Below are 26,668 nucleotides of genomic sequence, written 5' to 3'. Positions count from 1 at the left end.
GTTCTAGCATCCCTGGCCACAGTCCTGGCCTACAGAGCCAGTCCCTCGGGGCAGGGCTGAAAGGGGGACAACCCTGAAACCAGCTCTGGTGAGTGCAGTGGAGCTATCCGTGCGTGCTTGGAAGTGGCTTTCTACATGTTCGTGTTTGTGGAGGACGTTGGTCCGTCTGCTGCTGTGAGGAGGTTGTGATTTTCTACCCAGGATGGCTGTGTGAAAGACAGATGCTCTTCCCTACTGTACTATCTCTCTGGCCCCAGTTGTCTTTGACTGACTCTTGTGGGATGCCCCCTGCAGTGACTCAGTCAGGCGAGTTATTACACATTCCATCTCTGCCCATCTCCTGAGGTCCTTTGAATAAATTCTACTAAGTGGGCATTTCCCGCAACCCTCTTGTCCACTTCAGCTTCATCATACCTAGAGTCTTTCTGTCAACTTGATGTGTTGGTTGTTTACTTTTAAACATATATATATGGTTTATGGGGGTGGTGGGAGTTATGTTGAGACCATTGGTGGTGGAAAATGGGCACTGGTGGAGGGATGGTACTCAATCATTGTATGACTGAAATGCAAGCATGAAAATAATTTGTAAGTCTGTAACTTTATCTCACGGTGATTCACTAATTAAAAATACATATATATATGGTTTACTTTTAAACTACATATCACCCCTTATATCCTCCTCCCAGTTCCTCAGTTCTCTCAAAAATACAACCCAACATATACACGTACACTCGCATATAGATGCACGGACATATTTTTTTGGAGCAGCCCGAATTCTCGGGAAACAAACAAGCTAACCTGTTACTCTTCAGCACTTCACTGGACTTGTCCTGAAACAACCACAATCCAGCCATCTAACTCGGTAAATTAACAGGGACTGGAGAGAGAGTACGGCGAGGAAAGCACTTACCTTGCATGCAGCTGGCCCAAGTTCCATCCCTGAGCCCCACCAGGAGGGATCCCTGAGCACAGGGCCAGGCGTGAACCCTGAGCACTGTCAGGGGTGTCCCCCAGAAACCAAATCACAAAATAGACACTAAGACACCATCGCCTCCTTCTGTTTCACCAGTTGTCCCAGTTTATGGTTTTTTTTTTTATGGATCCTGAATCAATATCAAGGTCACAGGTTGTCCTTGTGAGATGTCTGGTCCCCTGCAATCCAGAAGGACTCGGGCTTCTTTGTCTCCCGTGACCTTGACATTGTTGGAAAACTGCTTCAAGGCCTGTCCCTCGCTCTGCGTCTGACTGCTGCTCCCTGGTGATTTATGAATCTCGCAGAAGTGGGGCTGCCTTCTTAGTCATTCACATCAGCCTCCCGCCAGGCTGTCGTCCTGCTCGGAACGGTCTTCACTTCTGTCACTTGGTGTCAGCCAGGCTTCTCCATTAATAATCAAGTGTTAGGGAAAAAGCCTTGAAGCCAATGAAGTGACCATTTTTCTCATCTTTCACCTATTTATTTTGCCACCATTGATGATACGCGCCTGAAACATTTATTACTAATATGGTTGGTTTGCCAAAGGATGGTTTTTATAACTCATTTCTTCTACATTTATTGCTTGGCATTCTATTTTAAGAAAAGGCTTTCTGTTTTTCTCATTCGTTTGTATTACCATGTACTCATCAATTTCTCTTTTATTCAGTGGATTACTGCCATGATTATCTTTTTTTCAACTTTATGTGGAGCTAAATTTAGACCTGCAGACAAAATTGAAAAGTCATACAGGTTTCCGGCTGGCCTTTCTCCCAGGTTCCGCTAATATTAACTATCATCTCACATAACCATTATCAGTTACCTAAACCAGCATGTTAATATTTTCTTGGGGGAGTTGGGCGTACGGCGATGCTCAGGGGTTACTCCTGACTCTGCACTCAGGAGTTACTCCCGGCGGTGCTCGGGCAACTATATGAGATGCTGGAGATCGAACCTGGATTGGCTGTGTGCGAGGCAAGTGCCTTACCCACTGTAGTATTGCTCAGGCCCCCGCACATCGACATTTATATAATACTCATTACTAATCTCCAGGCCTTATCTGAACTTCACCAAATAAGGCGAATGTCCTCCTCATCCCACTTGTTTATTTTTGCTTCTGTTTCCCTAGCTGGTGGAGTTGTGTCCATAGATAGAGATTGCACAGCCCACGTGGTCCTGCTCGCTCCTCCACAGTCTGCGCTTGCTCCCGACTTTGTTCTCGTCCCTGGTCTCTCATCCCAGTGTCCTGTGAAACTTGCTCACGAGTTTCCTGTTAGGTCCTCTGTCTAAACCAAATTGGTCCTTACTGTCTACGTGGCCAAGTCAGTGTGTTTTTGCTATGCTGGTATCTCAGTATTATAAGTAGTGGTGAGGGGAACCCGGTACCCTGGGGGCAAATATGAGGTCACAGCACTGTATTCCTGAAGCATTTATAGTGAGAGTATTGTAGTATTGTGAATGGTGGTAAATCATTAATATACACACGCACACACTGTAGATGCCCTATTCCTGCACCCTGTATATTGACAGTGTAGTAAATCATTAACACTCTCTCTCTCTCTCTCTCTCTCTCTCTCTCTCTCTCTCTCTCTCTCTCTCTCTCTCTCTCTCTCTCTCTCTCTCTCTCTCTCTCTCTCTCTCTCTCTCCACTGTGCTATCTCTCTGGCCCCAGGACTTGGCTTGACTCTTAACTCTTCACTGGAATTAACTGCATTCGGTAGAAGAGGCGACCCGTGGTGTTTCCCTTACATGGTCACTCACTGTGCATCTCTTTTTCTCCAGAAGTCCTTCCAAGATTTTCCCAAAACTTTGGGTAGTGCCTGTGGCTGATGCAGTTCTGGAAGAAATGCTCACCCTATTTCCCCCTTCTCTTCCCTGTCATTTCTGTTGTGATGACTGGGACCGCGTGCTTGGTTGCAGTGCACACACACTTCAGGTGTGCTTCGCACTTTGCTTTTCGCTCACAGTACTTGTATCTTAGACATACAGCCCACAGGAGCTTGCACGTGCCCAGTGCTCAGTCAGATTGGAACATCTATGAAGTGGTCTAGCAAAAGCCCCCTACAGAGAGGCTTAGGGCCAGAGCAATGTTACCGAGGGGAGGGCACTTGCCTTGCATGCAACCAGTCCCGGATCCCATATGGTCCCCTGAGCACCGCCAAGTGTGATCCCTGAGCACAGAGCCAGGAGTCTGTCCTGAGCACCACTAGGTGTGAACTCCAAACCAAAAGTAAATCAAATAAAAAGAGACCAGTTTTTTTCCTTTTAACTGAATCACCGTGAGATACAGTTGCAAGCTTTCATGTTTGAGTTTTAATCCTATAATGATCAAACAGCCATCAAACACCCATCCCTTGAGGGAATCTCTCGCCTTCTTTTACGTCTTCTCCTACCCCAAACCAGTCCTCACCCATTCCCCCCTCCTCTTTCTCCCAGTTCCATCCCATCACTTAGGAACCACCAGTGGTGCCCAAGCATCTGATTGTCTTTGATTGGGCACAGTCACAACTGGGGGTGAGCGTCACCTGCACATTCGAAGGGAGGGCCTGGCGGCAGCGGGAGTCACAGTCTTGTCCCTGGGCTCGGGAGCTCACGGTCGCTCATCTGAAGCAAAGAGGATCGTGTTGTTCTTAGAGCAAGCAGCCTTTAGCACCGTCTTCATTCTTTTTTTTTGGCCACACCTGGGCCGACTGCTTGCCAGGCAAACGCCCTCCCCGCTGTACTACATACGGCTCCGGCCCCTCACCGCCACGGAGATGACACGCTAGAGTGCAAGCTCCAGATTCTTCTGGAACCACACCAGAGAGGAGAGGGGAAAGAGCTGGGACCAATGAGCGGGGCCTGCTTTGTGCCCAGCTCAGGAGGAGGCATATTTCTTGAATATTTGACATTCTTAGACCATATGGCGGAGGGTTAAAAAAAAAAAAATGGAGAATCCTGTGTGTGTTAGGCGTGAGAGAGGACTGGTGTGAGCGGCGCCTTGGGCAGGCCGAGCCGAGGCCAGGGCTGCAAGGAGAGGGGAGAGGCAGGGCCAGGCGGGCCACAGAGGCGAGTCGGGCTGGAGCGGACGGCGCCCGTGGGGGAGAGGTGGGAGGTAAGGGGGGGCGCAGGGCATGGAGCGGTGGAGGAGCCATGGTGGTGGTGCCCTAGGACATTCCGGGATCAATTTCAGGATGAACCGAGAGCTCCTGTCCTCGGGCAGGGCCTCCAGGCCAGCAGTTCCTTAGGGGCGGAGTAGCTCCATCTGGATATAATAAACTCTCAATAACAAAAGCCCCTGAGTAACATGTCAATTTTCTCCTATCCCTGCTAATTGATGCTGTGTGTGGTTCTTGTCTTTTTCCTCCTGACGGTTATATAAATACATTTTACAAGCACAGCTGGGTTCCTATAGCCTTCACATCTAGAAAAGATACAAAATGTCAAGGGGGGGTGGTGGGTCCCTGCCATTTCTCACGGGGACCTTCCCCTTTCTCGCACTGCACAGCTGTGCAGAGAGCAGTTTACACAGCACTGCTGGACTCCGGGGCCTTGACTCGGTGCTGTCCAGGCAAATCCAGGGATGTTTGAATGGATGGGGGGGACGGGGAATGGGACCATCATCACCCCTGTGACCTGAACAGGCTTGGCACTGCCCATTTCCTCTCTTTGCCCACGATTTTTTTTTCTTAGAACCTTTGATTCTGGAAGCTTGAAGAGAAAGGGGGGGAAATTAAACTTGAGAAGAAAAGAATTACACTTTTCCTTATATTTTTTCTCTTTCTTTAGGTCGACCTCTGTGTCTGGGTACATTTAAATTAATGATACTTAAATATTTGCTGGCATTGTACTTTTGGAGCTTTAACGTATAGTAGGGTAGAATGATTAAAGACGTGAAGTTTTGGGCCAGAGAGATTAACACAGGGTCCAAGAAGCTTGCCTTGCTTGTGGCTGACCCCTGTCTGAATCCCCAGCACTGCATGTAGCCCAGCATCAACAGGAACCACCCCTGAGCATAGAAACCCGCCCCCCCCCCACCCCCCAAACATAAAGCATGAGGTTTGGCGCCAGGCTGCTAGGTTTGAATCCTGATTTCTCCTCCCTTTGTTGCTGTATCTCTGAACAAGGTGTTTAACCTACATAGTTTTCCTTTTTGTGTTTGGGGGGTGGGTGCAGGGGGCATATCTCGCTCTGCTCAAGGCTTCCTCCTGGCTCTGTGCTCAGGGATGATCTCTCCTGGCAGTGCTCAGGGACCCATGTGCCTTGCAGGAGATCAAACCCAGGCCAGCCATGTGCAAAGAAAGTGCCTTAACTCCTGTACTAACTCTTCAGTCCTGCATCTTCCTTTTTGAATTTGAGGTTAGGTACAGTATCTACTTTGTAAGCCCATTGTGAAGGTTCGGTGAGGCTCAATGAAATAATGTTTATAAAGTGCTGACCGTACTGTATGGTACATCTCATGTGTTCAGAAAATGGTACATCTTGTGTTCAGAAAATAATAGGAAACTATTATTAATTAGAGTTTCACTTATGGAAAAGACACGTGGTACCAATATGTGTTTCGGTTGGTGGATTCAGGGCCGGAGAGGTAGTACAACTGGAAAGGCACTTGCCTTGCACATGCCTGACCTAGTTCGAACCCTCCATCCTCCGAACCACATATGTCCCCTGAACACCTCCGGGACAAAGCACCTCATGATCCCTGGAACAAAGCCAGGAGTCAGCTCTGAGCACCACCGACTATGGCCCAAGAACAAAACAAAAAAAAAAGCAAAAGTGAATTCAGGCTTAGCTCTGCCACTAAATTGTATGGTGAATTTTATAGAATATGTGTGTGTGTGTATTTAATTGTTTCCATGAGGGCAGTAATGAAAAGTGTATATACACACACACATACGAAACAGCAACAACAACACACATATCTTTTTCCTTGAAAAATAAGAAGTAACACATCAGTGCCGCATTTTCTTATTCTGGTATTCAGGAGGGATGGTGGTGGGCAATGATAGTAGTACTACAAAAGGGTCTGGTTTTAAACATGAGCATTCAGAATGATTATTCCTGTCAAGAAACAGAAATGCATTGCAAACAGGCACGGTTTGCTTGAAATAAAACGATATTTTTGGATTTTCTTCCTCCTAGGAATCTTGGGGAGCTGATCGATCGGTTTGTGACTGACTTCAAAGCCCAGGGGCCCCCGAAGCCCAGCACGGAGGAAGGGGGTGCGGTGCTCCCCAGCTGCGCCGACCTCTTCGTCTACTACAAGAAGTGCATGGTGCAGTGCTCGCAGCTCAGCACAGGGGAGCCCATGATCGCCCTGACCACCATTTTCCAGAAGTACCTCCGAGAATACGCCTGGAAAATTCTCTCCGGCAGCCTGCCCAAGTGAGTCGAGTCCTTCCCTGTCCGCGGGGTGAAGCAGCATTTTTTAAATGCCTAAATATGGAGATCTGCAAGAAATCCACTCCAGAGTTGTTTACTGAATTGCAAAGAGTGTCACGAAGGAAAACACCCTCACTGAGTCCCTGGGGTCCGAGACCGTTTCCTCTCTGATGGGATTCCGCAGCTGACCCCGGCCATTTGAGGAAGTGTCCATCCTGCCCGCCAGCGTAGGTCAGGTCCTACCAGGGCCGCCTCAAGGGAGGCAGTCCCATTACATGGGCGTTTAATATGACATAGACTCAATAATAGGAACTTGGCCAGAAAAAGGAAAGAAAATGCGGGGTGGTAATGGAAGTCACTATGAGAGAGTATGGGCGGCTTCTCTCAAGCCCCATTCGGTGGGTGTCTGATGAGCACACAGGAGGGTCCCGTCTGCTTCCTTCAGTCCCAGTAGGTCCAAAGTGGCCCGTGTGGTGTGTGTGTACCTGGCTATACTGGATCATGCTTAATTTTTAGAGATATGGTGGGGGAGATTTTTTTTTCTTTTTAATTTAAAAAATAAAAAATAAAATGAGGACCGGAGTGATAGTACAATGGGTAGGGCTCTTGCCTTGCATGCAGTAGACCCAGGTCTGATCCCCGGCATCCCATATGGTCCCCTGAATATACTAGGAGAAATAACTGAGTGTGGCCCCAAAGCAAAGATAATTAATTTGAAAAATAATAAGATGAAAAAAACTTAATGAGACATTTGGAGGGGTAGATGTACACATTATAGCCCTTCAAGCCATCTCCCCAGTTCTTACTTAGAAAGGTTGATTTTAAAGGATCATTTCTTTTACTTCTAAAGTTCATGTTACTGAATTCTGATGTTTAAAAAACTGCAGGTGGAACAGTTCTATAACTGCATTTTCACATTTTTCTGGACACAGAAGCAAGGAAAGAAGGGCCTTTGTGCTTCTTGCAGCAGTCAGCCATGGGCAGGAGCTGGTGAAAGTCCAGCTATGTGTAGCCAGGCTGCCCGGGCCTCCTGCTGCTGCCAGGGCTCTGGGGGGCCATGCAGTGCTGGGGCGTCGAGCTGGAGTCCTCGTACCACAGGACTTGCACCACACCCCAAGCCCGGAAACTGCATTTTAACCTTGACTTTTGTAGCCTTCCAAGAGCATGATATAAAAGATGCCCTCGCAGGAGATAATACAGCAGGTAGGGCACAAGGTAGGCCTTGCACACGGTCAACCTGGGTTTGATCCCCAGCATCCCATATGGTCCTCAAAGCACTGCCAGGAGTAACCCCTGAGCAGCATCACTGAGTGTGGCCCAAAAAGCAAAAATAAAATAAAATTTTAAAAATTTAAAAAAAAAAAGATTTCCTCCCCTTGCAGCATTTTTTTTTAACTAAGAAATGAACGGGGAACCCACCTTGGAACTGCTGGTGACCCCGAATGACCTCTCCAGATCAGGAAATTCCAAGCTAAATGGAGAGGCCTCCCTGCTGCTGCCTCCTCTGTGCACGCACGCATCGGTCATCACAATGTGACTGACCGACCCCCTGGCAGAATCTCTCTGCCTGTTCTGATGGTCAGAGAATCGGCCCAGATGACAGTCAAGGTAAGGTCAAGAGGAAGAGGGCTCATTGTATGTGCGTTGTCTGGGCCACGGCCAGCCTTTCTTTTCCCCTTTTCTTTGTCTTAAGACGGGCAGTTTCCAATTCAGGAAGCCAGAGAGAAGGGCCCGCCTGACTCGCTGCTGTTCCTTTTCCGCAGGACCACGAGCAGCAGTGGCGGGCTGACCATCAGCAGCCTCCTGAAGGAGAAGGAGGGCTCGGAGGTGGCCAAGTTCACACTGGAGGAGCTGTGCCTCATCTGCAGCATCCTGAGCACAGCCGAGTACTGCCTGGCCACCACCCAGCAGGTGAGTGGCCGTGGCTGCTCACTCATCACCGCCTGTCCCCCTGGGCCCCCTACCACAGAGGGCCGCATCCAGCCTCGGAAAACGGCCCGGCCATCTCACAGGGGGCCCCTGTTATAAAATAGGGACTCGGTGAGAAAGTGTGTCTGGTGCCCTTCTCCAGAGAGGTGTGAGCCCCGCAGCCCCCCGCCCTCCCAGAAGCAGGCCTTCGAGAAGCAGCGAGAGAAGCGCAGGGGAGTGGGAGCCAGCCCGGGGACGGGGAGCACAGCTGCTCTCCCTTCTCTGGGGGGGAACCAGGCGAGGCGGCAACCTTTGGGCCTTTCTTCTCTTCAAGTCTGCCTGGCCTCCTCGACCTGCCGAAACAAGTCACCATTGTTCAGATGCTGACGTTCAGGAACCGTGAAGCCGGAAAGGGTGATGCCTCTCCTTGAGGCCCCATTCGCAGAAGGAAGGCCCAGGAGAATTTTCCACCCGGCCTCAGACCTAGGGGTAGAAATTCCTTTTCACATTTGGCCTGGAATTCACCTAAGGCCAAGAGAAAAATAATTAAGGACGTTCTTTTTCCCTTTGTGTGTGTGTCACGGGGAGGGGGTGATGGCAGTTATTATTTACACATGTCCAGGTCATAGGAAGACCGTCGTAAATTATGATTTAGACACGACAACTTGGAGCTCCATTGAACTAGTGCGGTATTTCCTGAATTCAGCAGTGCCACCCCTAGGGGGTGGTGGGGCAGCTAGAACAATCCAGGGTAGGTGGACTGTGGTAGCCTTGAGTATAATTGAGGGACACTTTCTGTTAAATGCTTCTTTTTTTTTCTTTTTTTCTATTTTTGGGTCATACCCAGTGATTCACAGGGGTTACTCCTGGCTCATGCACTCAGGAATTTCTCCTGGCAGTGCTCGGGGGACCATATGGGATGCTGGGAATCGAACCTGGGTCGGCGGCAGTGCAAGGCAAAAGCCCTACCGGATGTGCTATCTCTCTAGTCCCTGTTAGACGCTTCTTAAAGAAGGTAGATTTCCAGGGGACACTGAGTGATTATTTTTCCCCTGAAAAGGGATTAGTAGGCCAAATAAGTTCGGGAACTATTGAGCTAGAGCAAGAATACAGGAGGCAGGAACTGGAGAGATAGTGGAGTGGATAAAGCATTTGCCTTGCATGCGACTGACCCGAGTTCTATCCCTGGCATCCCATATAGTCACTCAAACAGCATCAGGGGTGATGCCTGAGTGCAGGGCCAGGAGTAAATATGAGCACTGCTGGGTGTGGCCCAAAAGCCAGAGAGACAGACAAACAGACAGACAGACAGACAGACAGACAGGGCGCCAATCAGAAGTGCTTCCCCGAAACTCCACTGACACTAAGCCAGTCAGAGGCAGTAGCATGTTGTGCTTGGGGGTGTGTCACACTGAGTCACCCAGGGAATGGTCTGGAGAGGTTTGGCTTTGGAGAACGTCAGTGATCCGCTTATCCCTTAGAACACCCAGGGCTGGGTAGCCGTATCTGTGAGGGCCTGAGTTCTCTGATGCAGAAACACTATTTAACTGATTAACTGTAGTGTATATGTGGAACATACACACATATAATTATGACAGAACTTACATTCTTATTTTGTTTCTTCAGCATTTTTTTTTTCCTTTTGGGCCATACTCAGTGATGCTCAGGGCTTACTCCTGGCTCTACGCTCAGGAGTTACTCCTGGAGGTGCACAGGAGACCATATAGGATGCCGGAGATCAAACCTGGATCTCCCACATGCAAGGCAAACATCCTCCCCGCTGTACTGTCTGACCCCAACATAACTTACTTTCATAACCACTTACTATGAATGCCATAGCATTAGCATTTCTCCTGTTGATATGATGTCCTTATTATCATGACTCTTATGACTGCGTTGTTAAGTACAGTTCATCATTGTTTATCACTGTATCACTGTCATCCCGTTGTTCATTGATTTGCTTAAGCGGGCGCCAGTAATCTCCATTCATCCCTGTCTCGTGCTAGTGTAGCCCGATGGCATATTGGGGGCTCTTTCAGGGTCAGACAAATGAGGACCGTCGTTGTTACTGTTTTTGGCATATCGAATACACCACGGGTAGCTTGCCAGGCTCTGCTGTGCAGGTGGGATACTCTCGGTAGTTTGCTGGGATCTCCGAGAGGAACGGAGGCTTTTGGGGCGGCCTCTAATCGCCTTTACAGGTGTTCCCAGTCTACCGAATGTAAGTTTTTGGTTGACAAACTGACAAACACGCACCTGCCTGCGTCTCTGGGCAGCACCTGGGACATCTGTGGCCTCAGGTTGATCTCCTTGAGGTTGGTGGGGTGCGCCCGGAAATTGTTGAGTAGCTGGCAGAGCAGGACCCTATCGCAGAGGGTCTGTGCCAGGTTGAACACCTGCACCAATCATCATCATTGTTTATAAATTAACAAATTATCAAATAAACTAATAGTATACTTGATCATTGCTCCTGCTGCTTTAAGTTAACTGATAGTACAAATGACACTGTTCTGCATTATTTTCCAGGACAAATTAATTGGACAGTGGTTTTGTTGTTGTTTGGTGCTCAGGGGATTTTATATGGTGCTAGGGAATTGAACCAGGGTTGGCAGCATGCAAAGCAAGAACCTTAAACCTTAACTCCTCTACTGTCTCTCTGACCCTCAGACAGTGGTTTTTGTTTTTTCTTTTCCATCAGTCTGTGGACCAGTGTCAGTCCACAGGTCTCAGGTTGAAAACCACTGTCTTTAGGTTCTTAAAATATCAGGAACCATTTTGATAACTCATGATATATGTAGAACATAGTGAAAATTATTTTTACTGATCATAAAAGTAAATGCATCCTTAGCACTTACACTGTGATTTTCAAACATAATTTTCTATTAAAAGGATGGGGTGGGGGCCAGAGAGTTAACACAGTGGGTAGGGCACTTGCCTTGCACACGGCCATCCTGGGTTCAATCCCTGCCATCCCATATAGTCCTCTGAGCACCACATGGAGTGATTCCTGAGAGCAGAGCCAGGTGTAACCCCTGAGCATTGCCAGGTGTGGCTCAAAACAAAAGGGAAAAAAAAAAGCAAGAAATGATTCCTGGAGAAATAATTAATTCCAGACCTGGGGCAGATGAGGCTAGAATATCATGACATAAAAAAATCAAGATAAGTTATCAGAGAGTATGAGAACTATTTTGGAAGAACTCAAGAGCCATATTTGGTTTATTGTTTTTTTAAAAAAATGCAATGTGGGGGCGATAGTATAGTGGCGGGGCACTTGCCTTGCATGCCGCTGCTTGGGTTCGAACCCTGGTATCTCTGTAGTCCTCCGAGGCCACCAGTAGTGATTCCTGAGTGCAGAGTCAAAAGTAAGCCCTGAGCATCACTGGATGTGCCCTCCCCCTTCCCACCCATAATCTGTATAAATATACTTGTAAATGTGACCTTATTTGGAAAGTTGGTCTTTGACAGTAGAATTCAGTGAGGATCTCAAAATGAGATCATCCTGCATTTAGGGTGATCAGTGACTGGAATCCTCAGGCCAGAGACCGAGATGTAGCACACGAAGAGAGGGAGGAGGCCATGTAAAGATGCCGACAGAGTGCTCTGGCCCCTGACTCAGAAGAGGTAGAAGTTTGTTTCAGAACCGCCTGGGCACTCACTAGGCCCTGCATTTGGTATTATGGAACGTGAAAGTAATGGAGGAACCAGATGAAAAGCCAAAAATGTGAAACCAGGTGCTAATGAAGCCAAAATTCCTACCAATTTTGTGGTAGGAAGGAAACAACTGTGGCAGCGTTCGGGAGGGGTTGGTCCACCGAGGTGGCAGGTGGGAGAGCCTGTTGAGGATTAGCAAGCCGCTGAGTAATGAGTGTGGCAGAATGGGGGGTGGCAAAGCTAAGGGGGCTGGGCGGGAGGGGGAGCAGGAAGTAGAGACGGCAAAGGCCCTGCAGGAGTGAAGACCCGGGTCTGTTCCTGAACTGTAAGACATCAGTCTGACTGATGCCCGCTTGGAGAGGGGGAGGCATGATATGGGCTGGGACGTCATTAGAAGTCGTGTGTAACAGGAAGAGACTGCGACAGATCGCATGCACCACGAGCCTTCGCCATCATTTCTGTCATCAGTCCTTGTAACTCGATGTGTAGGCTGTTTCCTGTTTGATGTAAACTCCAGTGGCAGGTGAACTAGAGAGAAGAGGACCTGCTCTTCTCTGCTCACTGAATAGCTCCCTGATTGTTACGGAACCAGCCCCAGTAGATATTAGCTGGATTAGGGGATGCTGTAGAAACTACTTGCCTATCTTTGTTCATTGTTTCTCAGTCACTGAAACGTATTTCTAAATGTGAAATCGCCGACTTACTGAGTGTGTGCATTTAAATTTCTGCTATTCAAGTAAATCACCTCCCAGTGGCCGGCGTGATTGTGCAGCAGGCAAGGACGGCGCTTGCCTTGTACATGGCCAGCTCCTGGCACAGCGCCCCATTCGATCCTCTGAGCCCCACCAGTAGTGATCCTGAGCATAGAGCAAGGAGTAAGCATCGAGCACTATTGGTGTGACCCAAAGACTCAAAAATAAAAATAAGTTGCTTTCCAGACGGGAATTAAGAGCAATTTTTGGTTTTGGTCTTGTTTTGGGGCCATATCTGCTGAAGATCCAGGGTTACCCCTGGCTCTGCACTCAGGAATTGCTCCTGGTGACGCCAGGGATGGAACCTGGGTCTGTTGAGTGCCAGACACGCATCATGCCCACTGTACTAGCTCCTTCCCCCTTATGAGTTTGTTTGTTTTTTTCCTTTATGGGTCACACCTGGCAATGCAGAGGGGTTACTCCTGGCTCTGCACTCAGGAATCACCCCTGGCAGTGCTCAGAGGACCATATGGGATGCTGGGAATCGAACCTGGGTCAGCCGCGTGCAAGGCAAATGCCCTACCGCTATACTATTGCTCCAGCCCCCTTATGAGCATTTTTAAATGAACACATTTGTTATTCTTAGAATTTGTATAATAGCACTATAGCACTATAACACTGTTGTGCCGTTATTCATTGATTTGCTCGAGCAGGTACCAGTAACGTCTCCATTGTGAGACTTGTTACTGTTTTTGGCATATTGGATATGCCACAGGTAGCTTGCCAGGCTCTGCCGTGTTGGCAGGGTACTCTCGATAGCTTGCCGGGCTCTCCAAGAGGGACCAAGAGGGACGGAGAAATTGAACCCAGGTCAGCCACATGCAAGGCAAACGCCCTACCCGCTGTGCTGTCGCTCCAGAATTTGTATAATTTGTATAATAGCTATAATTTGTATAATAATTTTTATAATAGCTATACAAATATAACTATTAAGTACAAATAAATATTTAAAAGTATAAATAAATATAACTATTTATTAAGAGTACCAAAACATCCCAAGACATTTTGAGATATTTAGAATTCTTGATCAGCTGGTATTTTTTGTTGTTATTGTTTTATCGGTTTAGAGGTTTTGTTCTTATGGTTTTCAGGCCACACCCAGAGATGTTCAGGGGTTCTCCTGGCTCTGTGTTCAGGGATCACTCCTGGCGGTGCCTGGGGCCCCTGTGCAGTGCTGGGATCAAACTGGGGTGGCCCCATGCAAGACCAGCACCTTCTGCCCTGGACTGTCTCGCAGCTCCTAGTTGTTTTGATTTTGAGGCATTTGGGAGCTTGGCCATGTAGTTCTCTTTGGCTCTAGGCTGACAGAGACAGACTCTCGCCACGTGTATTCAGTGTCCATGAGCCGCGTCCCCCTCCCGGCCTGCAGCCACCGCCAACAGACACATGAACAGGGAACAGGGCCACCAAGGCAGTCGGTGATCTGTCGCCATTTACTCCATTCTCCCCATGCACCTGTTCCAGTCTCACCGAGCTCCCCATTCCAGTCTCACACTGCCCCTCACTCCCCTCTCCTCCTCTCCCCCCATTCTAGTCTCATTCTGCCCAGTCTCACAGCCTTAGTCAGAAGCCCAGCCTCCCAGTTGGGGGTAGCAACTACACATGGGTGAGATAGCACAGTCAACATATGTAAAGCCCTTCCTTTCCAGGAAGCACTCCCAAGAAAAAGATCTTATCCTGCTAGGAGATCCGCTCAAGGGCGGAATTTCATCCAAGGGTATGTTTCTCCTTTCCTTAGTCCATATACACTTAAATAGTCATCTTAAATTTACTTCTTAATAATCTTTCAAGTCATTTTGTATGGACACAGTAAAGAGATATATTACACTTAAAGGCTGGCTCTTCTGGGGACATCTCACTATAGATCCAAGACTACATTTCTCAGGCCAGAATTATCCTTTATAACCCTAACAGGGTACTTGTCCAGTCACTTCCCTTTGGGTCATGACAGAATTTGTCCATGACCGTGCTCTTAACCTGTAAGTTTTTTATTGTTGTTGTTGTTGTTGTTAGCTTTTTGGGTCACACCCAGCGATATATAGGGGTTACTCCTGGTTCATGCACTCAGGAATTACTCCTGGCGGTGCTCGAGGTACCGTATGGGATGCTGGGAATCGAACCCAGATTGGCCGCGTGCAAGGCAAACGCCCTACCCGCTGTGCTATTGCTCCAGCCCCATTAACTTGTAAGTTTTATGGCATTTGGCCTGTCCCATGTTGATGCCAGGGTAGCTTACAGCTTGCCCTGGGTTCATCCAGTCCCTTTCAGGACCCCGCTTCTGGGGTGCTAGGGACTAAAGGCAACTGAGGCCTAAGTCGAGTAAATATGACAGATGCCCAGGAGTAAATATTATTCGGAATCAATTAACTCCCAGGTTATAAAAGCATAGCATTAACTGTCTTCCTGTCTCTATACAAAAAGGACATGGCTCTAAAGTAAACTGCAAAGGACATAAAGCAAAGAGAAAACCAGTATTTCACTTACAGATGCAAATCCAGAGATCTTAGAAGGATCTGACCTTAAGAGTCACAGGGTCTGATTTGGGGATATAGGTGATTAACAGGGGAAGCAGAGCACAGAGAAGTTAAAGATAAACACAGAGGAATGGGGGTGCCTCGGGAGCACTGTGATGGGTGTAACCCAATAAACCTAAGCTCCCTGCGGCAAGAGAGAAAGGACAAACCAATGTTATCCTAAAACCCCCATGTCCACCACTGCTTTAATCTGCCAGATGACCCAGAGAGCGCACAGTTCCTATTTGACTTTACTGCACCCGGCCGCAGAGGCTTCCAGCCTTGAGTGTAAGCGTACATGCAGTTCATTGGCAAGAAGTATCGTAAAAATCAACCAGTTTTTTTTTTTTTTCTTTTTGGGTCACACCCGGCGATGCACAGAGGTTACTCCTGGCTCTGCACTCAGGCTCTGCTCAGGGAACCATATGGGATGCTGGGAATCGAACCCGGGTTGGTCACGTGCAAGGCAAACACCCTACCCGCTGTGCTATTGCTCCAGCCCCAAATCAACCAGTTTTTAAATTTGTGAAGCTAATTGTTAGTAGGTCATAGAAGCCATTGCAGCCCCTCTGCTGAAGGACGTAGTTCCTGGAGGGAGTTTGATTCCTGGCCTCACCACTTAGTATCTCGGATGAGTCACACCTCTGTTTTCTTACCTGTAAAATGGGAATGATAATATAGTCTTCCTCATAGGGTTCTGAGGATTATGTGAGTCAGTAATTGAGAAGTGTCTCAAAATATACCTAGAGCATCAAACTCAGTAGACAGGAAGTATTCTTATGATCATATTCTCTTGCATAATGATTAAATATGCTTTTCTCTCATTTTCCGATAGCTTGAAGAGAAACTCAAGGAAAAAGTGGACGTCAGTCTGATTGAACGGATCAATCTGACCGGAGAAATGGACACATTCAGCACGTATGTACCTTGCACATATTTGCTCAAAGCCAGCCTTCCTTGTTTCTGTGATGCCCAGGGTCCCCGTCGCTGGGCCTTACCTTGGCCTCAAGGCTGCCCTTTATTTCGGAAGAGGGAGCATGCCAGCCTGGCTTGGGGTTGCTCCAGAGTCCCAGAGCTTCTGAGAGCTTTGGGATGAGAAGGCGGCTCTGCAGAGACACTCAGAAACTGGTACCACCGCCACCTCAGATTCAACCATTCTGTTCCTTCACTTTTACAATGCCTAGAATCACTGTCACTGTCACTGTCATCCCGTTGCTCATCAATTTGTTTGAGCGAGCACCAGTAACATCTCCATTGTGAGACTTATTGTTACTGTTTTTGGCATATTGAATACGCCACGGGTAGCTTGCCAGGCTCTGCCGTGCGGGCGCGATACTCTCAGTAGCTTGCTGGGCTCTCCAAGAGGGGCAGAGGAATTGAACACAGGCCGGCCGCGTGAAAGGCGAATGCCCTACCGCTGTGCTATCACTCCAGCCCAATGCCTAGAATAACAGAAGAAATCATTCCTTTGCCTTCCTGGCACGGAGGTCAGCTCCGACCCCTCCTGTCTGCTCCTCTCATTCACAGAGGGTGACCCCCATCTCCACTGTTGTATATAAAGAACAAGCAGCCCAGTTTTAGTCCCGGGGGGGAGGGGGTGTGAGTTAGTCTGTGTGTGTGTGTGTGTGTGTGTGTGTGTGTGTGTGTCTGTCTGTCTGTCTGTCTGTCTGTCTGTCTGTCTGTCTGTCTCTCTTGGAGGTTGGGGACCGTGTCTGGACAAGAAGTTCTAACTGTAAAATCTCCCTGAAAGCATCCTTTCCCTATGGTTGCCTTGCAGCATTTTTTTTTGTTGTGTGGAAATGAGATTGGGATAGGCCAAACTTCAACTTTGCACCTTAACCACATCTTAAGGAAAATTAAATTTTTTCTTTATGTGACGGTCGTTATTTTTTTCCAGATTGGTTTCTTTCCTTTTCTCCACCCTCTTCTCCTCCCTCCGTTCTGCCTGCCAGGCCCCCAACAAGTCTTGCTTTAAACATCTTGGGCATACAGGAACTTTGGTGGGAAGGCTGAGAGGGATTTGGAGTATGGCAGTGACGAGACTAGCCTTGAAATTCTGAGTTGTGACTGAGTGGAGACACTCCCTCACAGAACCAGGAATAGAAAATGAAAAAGCTAAAATGCGTGGTCAGAAATTCCTTTTACAAAATGGAGTTTTTTTGATGGATCAGTACCCCTACTAACACCTATCGTTGTTGTTATTCTTTAGGTAAGAAGGTTACAATACATTTCAATGCATTTTATTTTTGAGGGGGAGGTGGTGTGGGCCATACCTGGCAGTGTTTAGGATTTACTCCTGACTCTGTGCTCAGAGATCATTCCTGGCAGGGTTTGGGGGACCATAGGTTGACCACGTGCAAGGCAAGTGCACTACCCACTCTACTGTCGCTCTGGCCCCAACATTTATGGTTTTGATGTACAAAGTCATGGTACCTTCACCACCACCAGAGTGCCCTGACCCCTCCATCTCGGTCCTCACCTCTCCCAGACCCCCCTCTTCCTTCCTGTCCCTCACTCTCCCCCACCATTGCCAGTGGTCGCGGTGAATCAGCCCATCTGATTTTTGCACCCATGCCCCAAGCACTTGGAAGGGGCTGTGTCGGACATTCGAGAAGTCGTGTTCCCAAGGGTGACCGGGTCCTGTCCTTGCTTTGCAGTGTCATCTCCAGCAGCATCCAGCTGTTGGTTCAGGACCTGGACGCTGCCTGCGACCCTGCGCTGACGGCCATGAGCAAGGTGAGCTTGTGGGGACGTGCCCGAGCAGCCCCATGTGGGTTCTCTCTCTCATCTGCATGTAGGGGTCCAAAGGGCCAGCCGGGCTGAGAAGGGAGCGGCCTTCTCGGGACCCCCCTCAGGCCTGGGTGGTTGTCGTCCCTGGAGGATGGGACCTGGAGCAGATGCGTTTGGCAGGTCTAAAGATGATGTTGTCTTCGGGTAGCTCGTGACATTTGCTGAAATTCAGCCTTAATGTGGTCTCACCAGAACGGATATTTTGGGTGGTCTAGATGGCACTGACTTTGACTCCTCTTCCTTCTTGCCCACTGAGAGCTTTTTCCTGCTTTCTGAGCTCCTGTGCCAACGCAGGGTGATTTGGTCAAGTTGTAGACCCTGGTGTTCCTAAAATCAGGGCGGTCCATCCACCAGCCCTTGGCCTTCAAGTCCCCTCCTTCGGCCCTTACCACATGGGACCTGGTGCTGCTACTTCACTTGTATGTGCCTGTCTCTTTCTTTCCAAAAGGAATCACTTTTCTTCTTGGGGCGGGGTAGGCAGGTGTGGCACTTTGCCACACCCACACCCAGCAGTGCTCAGGGGTCACTCCTGGCTTTCTGCTCAGGGGTCATTCCTTGGGTGCTCGAGGATCACACTTGGTGCCTGTCATCAAACCAGAGTCTGCCACATGCAAGGCAAGCACCATAACCCCTGTAAATTCCTGCTTTCTGAGCTTTCATAAGCCATCATGCTGTCATATAAATTCCTTAAGTACATGACCATATAGAATATAGACAACGCTCAAGTTTGTAGATAAATTGGAAATGAGCAATCCTTCCCGCTGTAGAAGTTTCTGTAGCAGCGGCAGGCACACCAAGGCCTGCGGGCCAGCTCTGGCCTACTGCCTGCTTGTGTTAACCGAGTGTCACTGGGGCAGCACTGTGTCCGTCCGTTCCTACATGCTCTGTGGCCGCTTTTGTGCTTTAATAGCAAAATTAAGCAATTGCAACAGGTAGAGACACCTTGTGGCTCACAAGCCATAAAATGACTCATAAAATGTCTCTCTGGTCTTTCATTCAGGAAAAAAAAGTTTGCCAGTGCCCTTTCCAGAGGCACAGGTGCTCGGGGGGCATTCGCCCAAGTCTTGAGGCAAGAATCCCCCCGGGTGCACTGGCCTGCAGCAGAGCATGGGGAAAGCACTGGCGTTGGAGACACACAGCCCTCACTCTTCCCGGGTTTTTTTCGGAGGTGTTGGGCAGATGCATTGAACCCTGGGCTCAGTCTGCGGAATGGGGTCTCTGCGTCCAGGTGGGCCTGCGGGGAGCCCAGTAGAAGCGACCCAGGTGCCCCTTATGCGAGGGCCCTTCTCGTCGGTCGGAGCGGCCGTGCAACAAGCTGCATCTGCAGACGTTTGCTCCAAGCTTGGTTTTTGTAGTCAGTTACAAATATTAAACAAAAATAAGACTAAAATCCAAATTAGGCAAGAGAATTTTCTGAGACTACTGGGGGGGTGGGGGCGAGTATTGAGTAGCTGGTCCAGAGACCAGTGCTCTCGCCCATCAGCCCATCAGATGCGGGTGTGTATTTCCAGTAGACGCTGTGTTTACAGGCAGGACACTCTGAGTAAGCAGATGGAAGCTAATCCATTTTCACAAAGGCGCGGGGCGCTGAAGATTCACATTGTGGGCTCTGATTATCCCCTAGCTGCTGGCGAACATTCACGACATCCTGCACTCGATCTCTTCCAGCTGCCAGCTCTCCTGAGCCACCACACAATTTAGACTGGAATGCAGATGTTGGGGGAGTGGGGGATTGCATTTACCAAAGGAAGAGTGAATTCCTTGCCCCCCTCCCCCCGAGTAAAGTAATAGTCGGAGGGGAGGTGTTTAACACTGCAGGTGTTGCTTATATGAACTGACAGTTCGTTAGGTGGATTTCTCTCAAACCTCCCCCCTCCACATCTCCACCACTCCATCTCTCCCCAAGACTCACACCAGCAAATATTAACAGAGACTGTACCTCCAGAGTCTTTTGTTTATATCACAGGAAAACCACAGACTTGGGAACACAGCAGCTGGGAGGCCATTACTCTTTGTCTGAGCCTTCTGGTGCTCAAGCAAAATGAAATCCATGTGATGAAAGTGACCAAATCTAACCCAGCCAATTGGTCACAAATGGACTCAGCATATACTCTCTGTCTCTCTGTCCTGTTTTGTGTAATTTCTTTTATAATTTAACAAGCAAAAACCAAAAACCCTTAAGTAATAATGCGAATTTCTGTCTCCAATTCTGTCATTTTGACTGTTGAACAGTTCGGTTCTAACTCTGCTCAGTATTTTGTTGGGAGGCAAGGCCGAGAGACACAGACTTATTCCAAAGTGCTCAGACTAAAAAGATGTGTGGCCAAGGCTATCTGATACGAGAGGAATACCCAAATCACATGTGAGCAGATCAGTACACAAAGAAAGTACAAAGTACCTCCTTTAGAAAGAAGAAAGAAGGCTGGAGCAATATAGTATAAAGGATGGGGTGTTTGTCCTGCAGCCGAACTGGGTTTGATTCCTGGCTTCCCATATGGTCCCCTAAGCTCGCCAGGAGTGATTCATAGAGCCAGGAGTAGGCCCTGAGTGGTCGGGGCCAGAGAGATAGTACAATGGGTAGGACGTTTGCCTTGCACACAGCCCAACGCAGATTCAGTCCCTGGCACCTAAGCCCCACCAGGAGTGATCCCTGATCATAGAGCCAGAAGTAAGCCCTGAACATCACCATATGTGAACACTCCCTTTCCCCCCCCAAAAAAAAACCTCTTATAAATAGTGATAAAGTGAATATTGGGCTTTTCCACAGTGCAGGCAACTTGGTCGACGATTGAGTTCACAGGAAGAGGCTTCTTTGATAGGAAGGATTGTGCCAAGCAATTCAGTTTTGTCATTCTCCAGGGAAGACTTGATTCTCCTGAAGTAGCCCATCTGCTTGATTAACAGATTAGTTCAGTTATTTGTCCCTTGGCGCTCTCGTCAGTCTGCCACTCCCATGTATACTCCACCACCTGTGCCACTTTCATTTCCTCAAATGTGTTGTTTTTCTTCTGGCATCCAGCCTTTTCCCATTTTCTACCTAGAATTTCCCTCTCCCTATTGTCTGTCCAATGCACGTGTCCTTTAAGATCCAGTGCAAGAGCATAAACGTCTGCCTCCTTTATTAAAAAACTGAAGTATCATTTGCATATCAAATTCACCCTTTCAAAGTTTATGAGTCATTGGCTTATAAATATTGTATTCACAAGAAAATGCAGCCAATCTCATTATGGAATTCCGGAACATCTTCCACACACCAAAGTGAGAGCTAATACTCATTAACAGCAGCTCTGTTGCTGGACAGTCAGTAATCGTTATGTCTCTTTGCTTTTACCTGTTTTGGACAGTTACATAAATGAAATGACCCAGTATGTGACCTTACTGATTGGGTTCTCTTGGCCAGATGTTATGTGACTTTACTACTTACTTTGCTCTCTTAGCCAATTGTTCTCATTGTTTTATTCATGGAACACCATGTATTAGTGTTTCATTCTTATTTGTGGCTATATAGTATTCCTTCGTGTAGTTATAGCACATTTGGTTTATCCACTTATTTGTCAATGGCTATTGAATTATATGCAGTTTTTAACTACTGTAGTCATTACATATTTGGTGTAAATATGTGGAATCTTTTTGGGGGGTGAGAGTTTGGGGTACACCTTGCAGTGCTCTAGGCCTTATGCTTGTGGGGGGGAATCACTTCTGGTGCTACTTGGGAAACTATGGGTGCTGAGGATTGAGTCAGGGTCAGCTGTATTCAAGGCAGGTGCCTTAACTCCGGCTCTGTCTCTCTGGCCCATTGAATATAGTCTTTAGTTCCTTCCATATATAGGTAGAAGTGAAACTGTAGTAACTACACCAAAAGCAGCTGTGACTGCACCATTTTACACTCCCAAGAAAGTGTGAGAGGTCTGATATCTCCTTGTCTCTACCAACACTTAAAAATAATAATAATAATAATAATAATAATAATAGCTATTATAGTGGGTGTTAAATGGTATGTTGTGTTGTCAGTTTGTATTTGCGTTTCCTTAATGACTAAAATCTTGAGCAGCTTTTCTTGTGCTTAGTGACCATAGTATCTTCTTTGGAAAAAGTGTCAGTTCAAACCCCTTGCCCATATTTAAGTTGTTTTACTTTTTCCATTTTTGAGTTGTAAAAGTTCTTTGTATCGTCTATATACGGGTCCCCTGATTACCTATTTGATCATTTTCTTTTCTTTGGGTCATGTTTTCTTCACTTTCTTTTTTTCTTTTTCTTTTCCTTTTTTATTTTATTTTGTGTGTGTGTCTCTTCACTTTCTTGATCTTGCCCTTTACGTTCTTAATTTAAATGAGATTCATTTTTTGTAGTTTTTTGTTTTGGTGCCTGTGCTCCGGGTATCATCTAAAACAGAATCACTGGGCTTGAGTGATAGCACAGCGGGTAGGGCGTTTGCCATCATTACCTAGGGCTGAAGAAATGGTCCAAGGGTTAAGACACTTGCCTTGTATCCCAGTCAACTCCCCTGAGCACCATTGGTGTGGCCCCAACCCCCCTCCAAAGAAAGTAAGTTTTATCACTCACCTGAGTGGTCTCTCCCCACCCACCACCCAGAAAAGGGAGCAAGACTCAGATTAACTTTTCTGTGTGCAGAGAACTCCAGGCCAAGGCAGTTTGAAAGAGGCCCTGCTCTAAAACCATCTTTGTCAGGAATTGAAACAGCTCTGAAGCGCGACAGCACGGGGTGTGAGTCTCTGAGTTCTCACCGGTCAGTCTCATGCCCCGTGCTCACACTGGCCATGCCAGTGCGTGTCCACATTTGGAATATCGCTAAAAAACTTTTTTCAATTGCTTGTTATTTTCTTTATCCCTTCCCACCTCCCTGTTGTAGTTGCAGTGATGTGGGTGGGTTGAGGGGTGGACGTTACACACACCCTTGTCTGTGGGGCTCTCCTGGATCACACAAGCCTCAGGCCCTCACACTTGGCCCCAGGGATACCCTCGGCATTGGTCCCCTGTGGAGAAACCCACAATGTCTTGAACACATCTCTCTCTCTCTTTCCCCTCACAGTTCTCTACTCTTGTAAAAGTTTGAGTTGTAAAAGTTCTTTGTGTCGTCCATATATGGGTCCTCACAAATCTCCTTAAGTAAAGCTATTATCCTTTATTTTTACTTATTTATTTTCATTTTGGAGCCACATCAAGTGGTACTCAGGGGTTATTCCTGGCTCTGCACTCAGGAATTAACTCTTGGTGGTGCTTGGGGGACCATATCCAGGTCAAACCTGGATCGTCACTTGCGAGGCAAATGCCCTATCCGTTATACTGTTGCTCCAACCCCTATGAGGCTATTTGACTTTTATATATAATGTGTATAGTCTAATCTAAAATGGCAAAGACTAACACCTCTGTTTACTTCTTACCACTTTATAGTTTTTTGTTTGTTTTGTTTTGTTTTTCTTTTTGGGTCACACCCAGCAATGCACAGGGGTCACTCCTGCCTCATGCACTCAGAATTACTCCTGGCGGTGCTCAGGGACCATATGGGATGCTGAGATTTGAACCCGGGTCGGCCGCGTGCAAGGCAAACGCCCTACCTGCTGTGCTATCACTCCAGCCCCTAACCACTTTATAGTTTTAGTGCTAACATTCAGGTGTTATATACATTTTGAATTAATTTTTAGAGATGTATGAGGGTGTGCGGTAGGGGTTGGCTTCCGCCCTCCTGCAGATAACTAGTGGCTCCCGAGTCGTGTGCTCTGAAAAGACTGTTCTCTGCCCTCTAGACAGTCTTGAGACCTGTCAAAACATATAAAAGTGCTATTCTGCAATTACTTTTGTACCTCTGCCTCCTCTGTGATGCTTTGAAAAACTTGAGGAGTATGTCTTGTTCATTTTGGGATAGCTGAGCAAGCACTTGATTTTAATTAGTACTCCCAACTTTGAAGATAAAGGATGTTGGAAGAAGAGAGAACTAAAGTTTGCAGGCACCCAATTTACTAAAAAATTATTTGAAGAGACAACCTGATTTTTCTGATCTGTTTTGCATGTTTCTTCCTGAAAATGAATGCATTGTCATTCTGGCACGTGTGTATGTCTGTGTGTGTTTGTGTCTGTGTGTGTCTGTGTGTGTCCAAAACCAGGCAAGAGTCAGCAGCATGTCACTCGCTTGCCTTACACTCAGCCAACCCAGATTTAGTCTCCAGGATCCCATATGGTCCCCTAAGCCCTGCCAAGACTGATCTCTGAGTGCAGAGCCAACTCTAAGCCCTGCGCACAGCTGGGTATGGTCCAGAACCTCCCAAATTAAAATAAATAATATGTCCAGAACCATATCACCTTATAATAATGAAGCCAGAAATAAAGCCACGTCTACTGACCCTGGAAAAGGTTGTTGTTTGGACTGATGGGGTGGAAATATAAAGAGCTCCACTCTTTAAATGTAAATTCTGTAAGTCTCGGAAATTGATTGTGGCCTTACATACAGACTTATGAAAACACTCTGGCCTCCCCACAAAGAACCATTTGTCCTGTGTTCTGTCCCTTCTTCACTACATTCTTTCCCCTAAGGCTGCTCACGCCACAAGGTTGAAAGAATTTAAGTGTCTAACCAAAATCAAACACACTTAGCTTTTGCCCAGTAATGGTAGTTTTAGGGGAAAAAAAGAGACTGAACAAATTCAATTTCCTTACCTCTGCACGTGTAATTTCTGCTGGGTTTCAGGACTGTGAACGTGTATTAATTTAGGAGGCTGCATTACTCTCCCCCAGAGACATTTGACCAGCGCTGAGCCAGTCCTCAAATCTGTTCTCATTTTTCTCAGCCATTTGAATGTAGATTTATTTCTGGAGACCCATAGAACTCCATGATTAAAAATCCTGAAGTTCACTTTCAACCTACAACTGAAGTACATCTTCCCTTTCTTATGAACAATTATTTATTGTTATTATTATTATTATTATTATTATTATTATTACAACCAAAGCATAACACCTCTATGATAGAAAACACGGATTTTTAAAGAAGCAGAAAATGGAGGGTCAGAGCCATAGCTCAGCAGGCTGGACCACGTCCTGCATGCAAGCGTCCTGGGTCTGGCCTGACACTTCATGGTCACTTAAATATGACCCAGCGACTCCCTGAGCACTGTTCTGGGAATAACCCTAGGGGGTCACCAAGAGTGGACCTAAGAAAGCAAAACATACAGAGGAAGAAAATGGGTCACTTAGCAGGTTTTTTTTTTTTTTCTTTTTGGGTCACACCCAGCGATGCTCAGGGGTTACTCCTGGCTCTGCACTCAGGAATTACTCCTGGCGGTGCCTGAGGGACCATATGGGATGCCGGGGATCGAACCGGGTGCGGGGATTGAACCTGGGTCAACCGCGTCCAAGGCAAATACCCCACTCACTGTGCTATGGCTCCGGCCCCTAGCAGGTGTTTTTGTCATTAGCCGTGGACAGTGTTACCTCATCGTCCTCTTTTTTTGATCACGCTGCCGTGATCTTGGGGTGCTGGTGGGGCTCAAACCCAGGACAGGTGCGTGCAAAGTGTGTGCTCTGCCGCCCAGTTCCTCCCCCATCCTCGCTTAATGCTTCTTTGACCAGTCCTTGTTCTTGTCCTTCAGTCTGGCCCCACAGCTGTCCAGCGCTAGTACCAGCTCCTTCCCTGTAGGGGTGCAGCCCTAAGGCCATGGAAAAATGTCACTCTCAGTGCTTTGGGGTTCTCAGTCACTGTCTCCTACCCCTGTTCTCTTGCCACCCCCTCCCACTCCCACAGTACTCGATCCAGTGCTGGTCACCCAGAAAATCCCTATAAATACAGCAACTTTCACTTAAAATGTAGCCTGAAGAGAGTAAGAACATACACACCGAAGTGAGGCTCAGTGCTTGGGACCTAAACCATAAGAGCAGCCTCCAGTTGCCAGGAACACTTCTTTGACTCCCAGTGTGCTCTGTATGCCTCTCTAGTCGTGACCAAAGTGAATAGGTCCGTGTACATTTTCAGTTGAAAAGCAGGTTCTCAGGAGACCTCTTTCTGAGTTCCTTGGAGCAGTAGAGAAAACCATTTTCTTTTTTTGCTTTTTTTGCTTTTTGGGTCACACCCAGGGATGCTCAGGGGTTACTCCTGGCTCTGCACTCAGGAATTACTCCTGGCGGTGCTTGGGAGATCATATGGGATGCCAGGGATTGAACCTGGGTCAGCCACATGCAAGGCAATCACCCACTATACTATGGATCCGGCCCTTTTCTTCTTTTTCTTAAGTGAGTGTCTAGAAAATGGCCTGGTATAATTCTTGGGCCATAGACAGACCAGGGTTGTCCCAACTACTATTTACACTAAGTGGGAAATTTTTTTTTTTTTTAATTAGAGAATCACCGTGAGGGTACAGTTACAGATTTATACACTTTTGTGCTTATACTTCCCTCATACAAAGTTCGGGAACCCATCCCTTCACCAGTGCCCATTCTCCACCACCCGTAAACCCAATGTCCCTCCCACCCTCCCCAATCCCATCTCCCCCCCACCCCACCCTGCCACTGTGGCAAGGCATTCCCTTCTGTTTTCTCTCTCTAATTAGCTGTTGTGGTTTGCAATAAAGGTGTTGAGTGGCCGCTGTGCTCAGTCTCTAGCCCTCATTCAGCCCGCAACTCCCTTCCCGCACATGGCCTTCGACTACAATGTAGTTGGTGATCGCTTCTCTGAGTTGACCTTTCCCCGGAACATGAGGCCAGCCTCGAAGCCA

At 47.6% G+C, this 26,668-nt stretch overlaps 1 protein-coding gene across 1 annotated transcript in view; it reads left to right on the top strand.

Moving 5' to 3' along the window:
• The window catches only part of VPS53 (VPS53 subunit of GARP complex), a 160,458-nt gene that overhangs the window by 98,095 nt on the left and 35,695 nt on the right, over nt 1-26,668 (top strand). The window contains exons 14-17 of the mRNA XM_055133685.1: nt 6,092-6,334; nt 8,095-8,242; nt 15,991-16,073; nt 17,813-17,891. Coding sequence (XP_054989660.1) covers nt 6,092-6,334; nt 8,095-8,242; nt 15,991-16,073; nt 17,813-17,891 — 553 coding nt within the window. The remainder of the gene's footprint in view (nt 1-6,091; nt 6,335-8,094; nt 8,243-15,990; nt 16,074-17,812; nt 17,892-26,668) is intronic.

The sequence above is a fragment of the Sorex araneus genome, chromosome 3 (genome assembly GCF_027595985.1).
Source record: "Sorex araneus isolate mSorAra2 chromosome 3, mSorAra2.pri, whole genome shotgun sequence".
Lineage (NCBI taxonomy): Eukaryota > Metazoa > Chordata > Mammalia > Eulipotyphla > Soricidae > Sorex > Sorex araneus.
This window is presented reverse-complemented; position numbering and strand designations above follow the sequence as displayed.